This window comes from Aethalodelphis obliquidens, unplaced genomic scaffold (assembly GCF_003676395.1).
Source record: "Aethalodelphis obliquidens isolate GAN/ISIS:26980383/991018 unplaced genomic scaffold, ASM367639v1 scaffold1, whole genome shotgun sequence".
Classification (NCBI taxonomy): domain Eukaryota; kingdom Metazoa; phylum Chordata; class Mammalia; order Artiodactyla; family Delphinidae; genus Aethalodelphis; species Aethalodelphis obliquidens.
The window spans coordinates 1775345-1786308 of NW_020837945.1; the positions used below are offsets into that span (position 1 = coordinate 1775345).

At 65.7% G+C, this 10964-nt stretch overlaps 1 protein-coding gene across 2 annotated transcripts in view; it reads right to left on the reverse strand.

Moving 5' to 3' along the window:
* Nucleotides 1-5816: 5816 nt before the first annotated feature.
* PFKL (phosphofructokinase, liver type) overlaps nucleotides 5817-10964 on the reverse strand; it is a 27084-nt gene continuing 21936 nt past the window's right edge. For both annotated transcript variants that reach the window (XM_027080316.1, XM_027080384.1), the window contains exons 16-22: nucleotides 10265-10417; nucleotides 8603-8767; nucleotides 8087-8148; nucleotides 7820-7931; nucleotides 7091-7190; nucleotides 6899-7004; nucleotides 5817-6449 (exon numbers count right to left, since the gene is read on the reverse strand). In XM_027080316.1, the coding sequence (XP_026936117.1) occupies nucleotides 6302-6449; nucleotides 6899-7004; nucleotides 7091-7190; nucleotides 7820-7931; nucleotides 8087-8148; nucleotides 8603-8767; nucleotides 10265-10417 (846 nt within the window). In that variant the 3' untranslated portion in view covers nucleotides 5817-6301. The remainder of the gene's footprint in view (nucleotides 6450-6898; nucleotides 7005-7090; nucleotides 7191-7819; nucleotides 7932-8086; nucleotides 8149-8602; nucleotides 8768-10264; nucleotides 10418-10964) is intronic.

Here is a 10964-nt window from a genome sequence, read left to right on the forward strand (position 1 = left end):
CCTGGAAGCAGATGTTTCCTGAATGACAGGCACGGCCTTGACATTCTTGTTAAAGGTAAGGGCAGTCGCTCGCGCATGTTTTCTCAGCCAGTTGTCTGACGCTGTCATGGGATGGATTTCTGTTGACCATAGAAGACTTCCAGAACGGTGGCAACCTTAGGGGTGGGCTGCCTGCCGCCTCCAGGGACGTTTTGTCTGCAGGGCACTGTGTCCCTTCTTGAGAGCCCCGCACGACACACAGGGTCTGTGCTGCCCGAGTGAGAAGACCTGGACAACAGGCCTGCCGCTTCTGTCCGGGGACCTGAAGCAGCCGCGTGGGAACGGACAGCCTTCTGGGAACGGCGTCTTATGTTCTCTTCCTTTGGGAAGAGTTGCAGGCCTTGCTGCGGTGACCAGGATGTGGGCGGTGACTCCACAGCCCTGGGGTCCTTCCTGGTGCCCCCAGTGCAAGGGGAGGAGCGTGCTCTCCGAGCTGTTAGGGGAGGTTCCTTCTTGCTGGGCTTGAAGTGACAGGGACTGGTGTCCTGTTGGGACAGGAACGTCCACGTCCCTGTGGGAGCCGAGGGTGTGTCAGGTTGCATGAGCGCCGCACAGACCCAAGGGGGACTGACCACAGCGTGTGCAAGACACCAGCCCGAAAGACCACCGGCTCCGGGAAGGTGAAGCCGCACTCGTGGTGCAACCGTCTCACGCTGGCCTCATGGGGGGCCGTGGGGAAGGCGGTGGTTCACCTTGGGGCCCCCCTGTACTTCTCAGAGCAGGGGGTGAGGTCTGGCCGCGGGAAGCGAGGACTCGCCACGCGGGACCATCTAGGACGGGTGGCCGTGGCCTGTGCATGTGCCTTCTCTCGTGTTACGGGACGTTGGATGTCTTCAATAAAGCCCCGTCCTGGTTAGAACAAGCTGTGTGTGCTCATGTTGCATTAACACCCTCCCTCTCCTCACCCGCGAGGCACGGCTCACACCCACTTCCCCTGCCCCACGATCTGGTTCGCCTAAGTCAGGGACCCTCGACTCAGACCCCGGTCGGGGTGAGCTGCCCGCCTCAGCCCCTTGACTCTTCAGCTCCCCCCGCATCCCACCTTCGCCACCCCCTAGTCAGAGCCTCCTGTCAGCTCACCGGCTCCCACTCCCGGCCACCTGCTCCCTCGGTGCCCGTCTGAAGCCCTCGATCTGGACCGAGGACGAAGCGCATCCACCCCTGGCCTGGATCCCAGGCCGCCGGTCTTTTCGGGCACGTCATAGTCCCAGCTCTGAACTTCGCCCCAGGTAACCCTGAAGGTGGGGTTTCGGAGCAAAGCAGGTGCTGGCATTACGGCCTGTGTGTTTGTCCTGTTGGCCCCTGTTTAAGGAGGAAAGGGCTGAGACCCCAGAGGACACATCGCTCGTCTGAAACGCTGGTCAGTGCAGCCAGAGGTGGGCCAGATGCACTGTGTGCTCCCCACGGAGCTGCTGCCCAGGAACGAGGGCGGTCACTCTGCATCTCGGACCCCACCACTGGGTCACCTGCGCCAGCAGCCCCTGTGCTGCACGCAGCGTCCAACACTCGTGGCAGGACAGGCCGAGATCTGGGTCCTGACCTGACGTGGGGCACTGGGCCAGGCTGCAGCGCAGCCAGAGCCTCCCACGTGGAGGCGACACCCCGTCTCCCGGCCGCTGGGTGGGTGGGGACCCCGAGCGCCCCCCAGTTTGCTGAGCTGCAGACCCTCCTCCCTCAGCCCGCTCCCCCACCCCGCAGTGGGTCAGGAGGTGAGCCCCGAGTTCTGGGGAGGACACAGTGGGGGCGCCCTCTGATTGTGCTGACTGGGGGCAAGTTTCAGGAGGAGCGGGAGTGGAGAGGAGCCTTGCAGGGGCCGCTTACCCGCCCTGTCCTCGAGCCCAGGGCTGCCCTATTTGCAGGAGGACACTGGGGCTTCCCTCTGTTGGTTATATCCTCCAGGAAGCGTTCGTGGGGCCTCTGGGATGCTTGTGGGACCCCTTGTGGGATGCTCACGGGGTCCCCGTCAAACCAGTTGGGAAATTAGACAAGAAACAAGAGGTCCTGGCTGCCAGCATCCCCTGAGGACAGTGGTTCTCCAGGGCGCTGTGAATGGACACGGGCTCCCTTGTCTTCCCGGGGAGCCTGCGGTCCTGAGACGCCCCGCCAGGGTGTGGGAGCACCTGGGGACGCCGCGCGGGATGCCACCGTGGCGAGCATCGGATCTTCTTGGGCCGAGGAAGAGCGCTGGCCCGGCTAGGAGTGGATGCGAACAGTCGCCAGGCTGAGTGAGGCCAGCAGCGCCGCCAGTACGAGCTGTGCCTGCCCTGCGCTCCTGCGGCCGCTCAGCCAGCCAGGACGGCGTGGGCACGCGGGAGCCCGAGCTTGGTCTGTGTCCTGCTGTCGCCGACCTGAGTGTCTTCATCCCTGTTCAACACGGGGCCTGGTCCCTGGGAAGTCGGCGTCTTTCTCCTCTTGCAGGGCTGTCACTTTTTGCTATTTCTACGTAAAGGGCACAGCTGCCCGTCACAGCCTCACATGAGGGAGGGGGGTGGCCACAGCTCGTCTGAGGGGCCTGACACGTGCCTTGCCCCCTCTGCAGGGACTGGTGGGCAGGGCAGGGCTGGAAGAGACAAACCTATGAACCTTAGCCAGGCCAGGGGTGTAGCACCTGCGTAAACCCTTCCTCAGGATGACGACAAGTAGGCAAGCCAGTACGGTGTCACTGTACCGTCCCCACGTGCCCAATGGGCGGGACTGCTGACAGGTGAGCACCTCAACAGGTGAGCACTCTGACAGGTGAGCAGCCCTGACAGGTGAGCGGCCCGACTCAACCATCAGACTGAGACAAACACACTGCACGTGGCCTTGATGTCCCCTGGCCGGACTGTCCAGGGTCTGGGACAGTGTCCGAGGGCCTCCCCCAACCCCTGCATTTAGGCCCTCAGGGGAGGCCCCTCCCACAGTCCTGTCGTGAGTGCACCTGCGCAGGAGCCTCTGGGGTGGCCTTCGATGCTCTCCAGCACCTGCCGAGCCCTGCCACCGGCAGAATTATGGAGAAGGGCTCTAGCTGAACCTGCTGCACAAGCGTCTACTTTGCTGGACGCTCTCAAAGTTCCATCACCTCCGCAAGGCTGACTCGTGGGCTGTGTTCCCCGGAAAGCTCGCAGGAATTGCAGTGTTTGCCAGGGCCTAAAATTATAGTCTCCGCCTAGCGAGACAGAATGCAAGAACGCTGAGACAGGATAACTATGCATTTGTGGTCACCTGCGTCCCAGAGGCTGCCTGGCATCTTCCCCGGTGGGCACCAGGCTCAGGGAGGGGGCCATGGCCTCGGGGGAGCTGCCCTCCAGGACCGTCCTGGGCCTCAGGGGTGCTGCTAGGGTTGAGAGGGGCTCAGGGTTCAAGCCCTCCCCAGCCTGCTCAGTCGGGTGGCCCTAGACCAGTGGGGCTGAGGGGGGGTTGCAGGTATCGTGGGGATCCGGCTGCTTCCCAAGGCAGGGGGATCATCACCCCTGCTCTCCAGACCACACCCCAGTGCGCAGCAGACCCCACCCGGCCCCTCCCAGAGCCCTGTCCTGGTCTCAGGGAGCTCGAGAGTGATGCCCGGTCCCTGGCTCACCCCGTTCCTGGGCCTGCAGCACCTTCCTTCCCCAGCCATGTCCCCTGAAATGCGCCCTTGGCCTCACACCCCACCCCCATCCCGTTCTGAGAAACTGTTGCACACATGCTTTCCTGCAGTTGAGGCCCAGTCTTGTTGTCTGTGGCGGGAGGCAGGATTCTGAGGTGGCCCCAGGTCCCAGCCCCCTGGCGTGTACACCCTACCAGATCCTCACCCCCAAATGGGGGGCCAGTCGTGAACGTGACGGATATATGGCCAAGGTGAAGGAGCTGCACAGCTGCACTTAAGGCCCCTAATCAGGTGACTCTGAGTTAACAGAAGGCAGTGTCCTGGTGGGCCTGCCCTAATCCGGTGACCTCGGCGCCCCACCTCACCCCGCTCCAGGCATCCCCGGATCAGGGATAAGGAGGCCGTGGGCCTTCCCTCCCTGAGCTCAGAGACTAGGGGCAGCGGACACCCTCCTGCTGCCACTGGGATTCTACCAACAGGCAGCTCAGAAGGGCCGAGGTCCAGCTGAGACCAAACCTGGCCGAACAGGGAGCCCCCTCTTGCTTGGGGAGCCCAGGCGCTGGCTGAGAGGAGGAAGGGGGGCGACAGGGAGGGAGAAGCAGGGCAGGGACTGGGCCCGGACACCTTGGCCCTTCTGCAGCTGCCGCAGCCTCTGCCTGGGCCTCCCAGCTGCTGGACAGGCGGCCAGTGGCGCCGCAGACGTCCTTCCAGCCTGGCAGGCAGCCTCCTGTGTGCCCCGCGTGGGACGCCCTGGGGAGGGCTGAGTGCCCGGAAGGCAGGCGGCAGCCCTGGAGGGCGCGTCGGAGGCCAGCACGGGGCCAGGTCCTTCACGGCTGCTGAGGCATCCGCAAACAATGCACATTTCAGCCAAACCAACCCGGAAACCCTGGAAAAGTAGCCTTCCAGCGCTCCTCCCGCCTTCCCCAGGCTGGGCATTGGGCACCCTGGGAGGGCCTGGCCCCAGCACCACAGGGCTCAAGCGGAGCCAGGCGAGGGCGAGGCTGGCACTGGGCAGTGCCTGGGTCAGCGTGGCATCCTGGCTGGGGCTGGCGTGTGGTGAGGACAGAGGGGACACGGCTGCCACCAGCCAGGGTCACCCCCAAGGGAGACGCCACCCCTGAGCTCCAGCCTCCCGCTCGTGTATAGGCGCGTATGCACACGTACATGTAGGCACATAGGTGTGCACGTGCACACACACACACAGGCACGCTCACATATGCACACACGCACACACGCACACATGCACACTCAGGTTTCTGGGCCCTGGAAACTTGCCCCTGGTCTTTTGAGACAGAGGCTCAGACCGCTAGGGGACTGTCTCCCCTTGGCCTGCCCCAGGGCTGGCAAAGCAGACCGGAGGGGCCCCAGCTCCAGAAATGGGCACCCAGGAGCCCCCAGGCTCTCGGCAACACAGTGAGGCTGGCGTGGGCCCCCAGCACAGGTCAGCCCAGCCAGGCCTGCGGTGCCCAGGAGTCACCGAGGCTCCCTGCCGGGGTCTGTGGGCACACGAAGGCAGCCTGAGACGCTGGGCCCCAGCCTGGGCCCGACAGGGAGACCCCCGCCCACCCGGGGACCCCCAACTTGGCCTGTGGGCCTCCCCACAAAACCTCCTGGGTCCCAGAACCTCGTCCTGACCTCTAAGGGTGCCAAGGGCAGGAGTGCAGGCAGAGCAGCCCTGGATGAAGGGCCCAGGTGACTGCAGTGGGAACACACGTGGATGGGCAACCTGTGCAGGGGTGACGGGGACCTGCAAAGCACAGACCACGAGGTCAACATCCAGTTCGTGCTCCCGAGGACCCTGGTGCCGGCGCCACTGCGGAGCGAGGGCCGCCTGCCCTCAGCCACCTGCCCCAGGATCCTCGGCTGTGCTGCTGAGACCCCAGGCTGAGTCGGGGGGAACGTTCCGGGTCAGACTTGGGGCCCAAGAACCAGGCTCAGAAGTCCTCCCAAGAAGGGGGGGGAAGCCAGGCCTGTCACCCCTCAGGACGCGGTTGGGGGGCCTAGGTCACCCCGCAGGATGGAGGGGCTCAGCTCATCACATGGACAGGGGCTGCTGGTCCTGGGATGAGGGTGCGGCCCCAGAGGGCCCGTGTCCCTGAGACCGGGCTCAGCCCAGAGCCCAGAGGAGGCCCCCAGACCCATGTGTGCAGGTGGGGGGCTACCAACCACCAGCCCGCCCACCCTCTTTAGAAGGTTCCAGAGGCCCTGCTTTCCAGAGACTGACAGCACCCCACAGTCGGGGTGATTTTATTTCTAAAAAAGGTGACAAGCGCTACTCAGCCCCGGCGGCCAGTGCACACAGGGAGAGGGGCACAGTGAGGCGCGCCGGGGCACTTGCCCACCCTCCGGCACGGAGACCCAGGCTGCTGCGCCCCCAGGGCTGGTGAGGGTGCAGGGCCGGCTCGGGCAGAGGCTCCGGGCCACATGGGTACCGAGGCAGAGGGGCGGCGGTGTCCAAGCGCGGACGCCCCCACATACCCCTAGGATGGAAAGTGGGTGCCCAGGGTGCTGCGTCCTGGGGAAGAGCCGAGCGGACAGCAGGCTGGAACTGGGGCCGTGAGAGTCCCGGAGCCAGGGTGCACCCCCCGCCCGCCTGCCCGCAGGCTCCAGGCGGCAGCAGCCCAGGCTCCAAAGTGGGGGCGGGGGGGGGCGGCGGGAGGCGGGCGCAGGCGGGGGCGGGGCAGGGACGCGGCTTCAGAAGCCTGTTTCGATGCTGAGGGTGCGGCGGGTGACGTGCTCCAGCTCCCCGGACACGTAGTCGGCCATGCTGATGCGGTAGTGCGCCAGCATCTTCAGCATGAGTCGCAGGTTCAGCCACCACTGCTCCAGGGGCATGCGGTGCCTGCGGCGGGGCCGGACGCGGTCAGGGGCGGGGGCGGGGTCAGGGCCAGGGGGCGGGGCAGGCGGGGCCTGCGGCGAGGCCGGGACACGGTCGGGGCGGGGGCGGGGCCTGCGGCGCCTGCGGCGGGGCGGGGCAGCTCCCGGGCCGCCGCCCCAACCTGGGCCCCGCACGCCCCCTCGGGACACCTGGACCTCGGGACCCGGGAAATGTGGAGGCTAGCTCCGGCCCCTGCGCTTCAGAGGTGCCGGGGCCCGCCCCCAGGAGGGGTCGGCAGACCGCGAGCGCCCGCAGACCCGACCGTGGCTGACCCCACCCTCAACTCTCTGCCCCGTCGGGAGGAACAGGGACCCGGGGTCAGCCCTGGGCGTGGGGACCGGGCGGCCCTGTGGGATCAGGGGTCCAGGCAGGTCTGGGCCCGGCGGTCCACCCCTCTCTTCGGAGGGACTCACTCAAAGTCGGTGTCCTTCTTGAGCTCGGTGACGGGGCTGAAGGCCACCGCCTTCTTCTGCAGGCCGATCACGCAAGCTGAGTCGGGGGCGTTGGCGAAGACCCGCCCTGTGGACACAGGCACGTGCCGGCAGCCCCACACCCAGGGCCCTCGGCGGGGACAGGTCGCGCTAGCCACCACCTCCCTCACGCACCCTTGCGGTAGACTGCCCGCAGCTTCTCCGACATCCAGAGTATAGCCTTCACCCCCAGCTTGGTGCCGTAGTTCCGGTCGAAGGGGGTGGGAGCCCCGCCCTGGAAACACAGTGGGTGAGGCCCGGTGTTGGCCCTCAGGGAGGAGCTGGGCCTCAGGCAGCCGAGCCCTGGCCCGAGCCCAGCAACCAGGCACCTGCCGTGACCTCAGGTGAGCCCTGCCCGGCTGACACCTCGTCCCCTCGACCTGCAGCACTCCGGCCCCTTTCTCCGTCCCACCTCTAAAAACCCCTAAAAGCCACCTCCAGAGGCCGGGCAGTGGGCTGCCTACTCATTGACTGGGGGGCCTCCGTGGGCCCCTGCATCCGGCAGGCAGGTCCCACCACCAGTGAGCAAAGGCCCCCGGGAGAGGGGAGCCCTAGGGGTGCACACGGCCCTCAGTCTGCTTGGAACCCACAGCGCGGGCTTCCTGCAGGGCCTCCAGGGGGCCAGAAGGGGAGGGGCTTGTCAGGGTGGAAGTGGCTCCCGGCCCCGCCCCTTCCTCAGGCTGAGGCCTGGGCAGGAGCGAGCCTTGCTCAGGGGTGGGTGGACGAAGGGGCACCTACAGCCAGGTGCCCCATGAGGAGGGGCACAGAGAGGGGTCCTCATCCTGCCACGGCCTCCTGGGACCCGTCGGCCCAGGCACAGCTGGGGGCCGGGGGCCAGGGAGCAGCCCTCCACGGAACCCGTACCTGCTGCAGGTGGCCCAGGACGTTCGTCCTGCAGTCGAAAATGCCCTTCCCCTCGGAGGAGTACAGGTTGTACAGAAACTCCGTGGTGTAGTGTTCGTGGCACTTCTCGTTTCTGGGAAGAAGGGGGTGGGGGCGGCCGGGGAGGCCTCCGGCTCGGCCACAGGCTCTCAGGAAAGCCCGACCCCACCCACTCCTTCCTAAGCCCCCCAGCCTTGCCCCACCCAGCTGCCACCCTGCTGGACCCTGCGGGCTCGCCGGCAGCCTCACCGGAGCACCAGGCCCCTCTGGATGTCCGTCTTCATCTTCTCGGTCATGTGCTCCACGTTGGCCTGTGGGGTGAAGACCTGGGTTGAGCGGAGTCGGGGGCAGCAGCCTGCACTGCACACCCCTTCCCGCAGCCTGAGGCTCTCTGGGAGGGCCTATTCCGGACTAGCCAACAGGTGGGGCTGAGAAGACCCAGATCAGCCTGGGGGCGGGGTGCGGGGACCGGGCTGCGGTTGCTGGAGGGCTGTGTGGGTGGTGCAGGTGTGGGCCTGTGGCTGGACCGTGAAGCCCCGGGGGGAGGGCCGGGGCCAGCCACGGAGGCCACGGAGGCAGGAGCACTGCCCGGTCGGGGAAGGGGTGCAGAGGGTCACGGGCTGTGTCCCCTCGAAGGCAGCGAGGCCCCAGCCTGCTGGGCCGCGGCGGCTTGGCAGGGCCCTGCCTCCTCTGCAGGCCTGCTCCACTGCGTCTCGGGAGGGGCCCCTTCAGCCTGGCCGGGAGAAGGGTACGGGCTCGGCTCACCTTTAAGTCCTGGATGTTGAAGGGGTCCTCGAAGACGTAGGCAGCGTCGGCCCCCACAGCGATGCCGGTCACGGTGGCCAGGTAGCCACAGTAGCCCCCCATGGTCTCCACGATGAACACACGGCGCTTGGTCCCCGAGGCCGACTGCTTGATGCGGTCGCAGCTCTGAGGGCCAGGGTGCGGGTCAGAGCCCTCCCCTCGGACCGCGGGGACCCACGACGCTGCGGGGACCCGGGTCTCTCTCCCAATGCGGCTGGGACAGCCCTTGCCCCACGTGCCCAGGGCACTGGCAGCCCTCAGCACACGCCCTCCACGCGGCCACACGGAACTGGGTCCTCAGCCCAGGCGTTGGTGCCCCCAGGACAAGGTGGGCGTCACCAGCATCTAGTGGGTAGGGGCCAGGGACACTCTAGGAGGCTCTCCCTGACCTTGGACCAGGGACACACTGGCCTTAATCGGCTCACGTGCCAATGGGGGAAGACAGTCTGCCAGGCAGGGTCTTCGTAAATAGGGGCCCTGACGACGTGAAGTGAGTGCTCTGCAGACGCTAATGATAACACAAGTGACGACAATCCTAACTGAACAGTTCGACGAAGTTCAAGCATTAAATAAAGAACTGAGGAAAGAAAGAAAACAGATATGTAGGTTACTGGTGTCTGAACTACGAGGATAGACCCCAGATAACACATGAAGAGCAAAGTGGAGGAAACGGCTGCAATGTTTGGCAAAGGGTCTATAGCCTACATATGTAAACAACGTTTACAAATAAAAAAGAAAACGTGCCCAGAGAAAAATAGGCAAATGGTGGAAAAAGATAATTTCAAAAAAAACCCGACAATTGGGCAATAAACATATAGAAAAATGTTCAACCAGAAATCAGAGCTGCAAATGAAAACCGAACCCTGTCCTCCCTCATCTGGTGAGGGGCAGGGGCACCAGAAGGTTCAGAGGGGCCGTGGGCGACCCACAGCCAGTTCAGATGGGAGGTAAATTCAAAGACAACCCCTGAGGATCATGGGACTCTGGGTCAGGAGATGGGGGGGGTGGGGTCTCCTTTAGCCTCTGGTTTCACTTGTATTTTCTCCTCCATCTAAAAACACGCAGCACTTGATGGAGCAACACGCCCCCTTCCAGCTTCAGATCCCCCCAAGACGGAGATAATGAACCCCTGGGGAAGCTAGGCTCATGTGGGGTTAGAGTCGAAGGTGGGAAAGGTCTAGAGAGTGGGGACAGCGGTGGGGATGCCCCCAGAGAGCTCCTGGTGGCGCCAGCCTGCTGGGACCCCTCCAGGAACCGGGCTCCCAGCTCCCACCCTCCCATGTCCCAGCCGGAGCCCTGGGTTTCCCCTAGAGCCACGTGTGGCTGCTTCACCGGACAGAACCGTGGCCCGACGTCCACACCAGTACAGTAGCTCAGTTAGGTCAGTGGCAGCCTTGACCACCGTCATCATCACACCCTGGTGACCCCAGAGTCACAACCTCCCTGCCATCCTTGAGACCTCGGGGGCAGCCATGTCCTGCCCACTCCCCATGCAGGCCGCCAGCCTCGGTGGGGGCCCCGCACCCCATCCCACCCCTCGGCAGACCCTCTGGGCGCTCTCCCCCCCAGGCGCCCCATCCGCCCACTGCCGGCCTAAGTCGGGGCAGCGGCCCCACGCCCCACCTCCATGGCGGCGTTGACGGCGGTGTCCGAGCCCAGGCTGAAGTCGGTGCCCGGCACGTTGTTGCTGATGGTGGCGGGGATGACACACATGACGATGCACAGCTCCTCGTAGCGCTCACGGGCCTCCACCAGCTGCAGCACCCCCTCGTAGGCCTGCAGGAATCGGGGGGGGGGGGCCGGGCTGCCGGACGAGGCACGAGGAGGGGCCCCTGGGTCCTGCTCCCGGCTGTGTGCCTGGCGATGGGCGTCTGGGCCCACCTGCCACAACCCAGGACCGAGACCAGGCGGGCCCCATCCTGGAGCTCTGCAGCCGCCTTCACTGGGGAAACTGGACTCCAAGGAGGACAGGAAGGAGGCCCGCCCACCCTGCCTTGACCCCAGCCCACTCCATGCAGTCTGCGGGGGCTTGGGCTCCTTCAGGAAAGGGCAAGAGTGGGTATCTGTCATTTACGGGGGCTGACCAAGCCCCAGCATCACACCGACGTGCCCCCCACCACCCAGAACTCCGCCGAGAGACACTCTGGACCACCGCCTCAGCAGCGGGAGGCTGAGGCCACGCGACCCTCCTGCCTGGGCCGTCTCACCCCCACTATCCCTCCCCTGCGGTCAGAGCTGCCCCTGCCTCTCCCCTTCCTTCTCCTCCCCCTCCCCCTCCTCCTCCTCCCCCTCCTTCTCCTCCCCCTCCCCCTCCTTCTCCTCC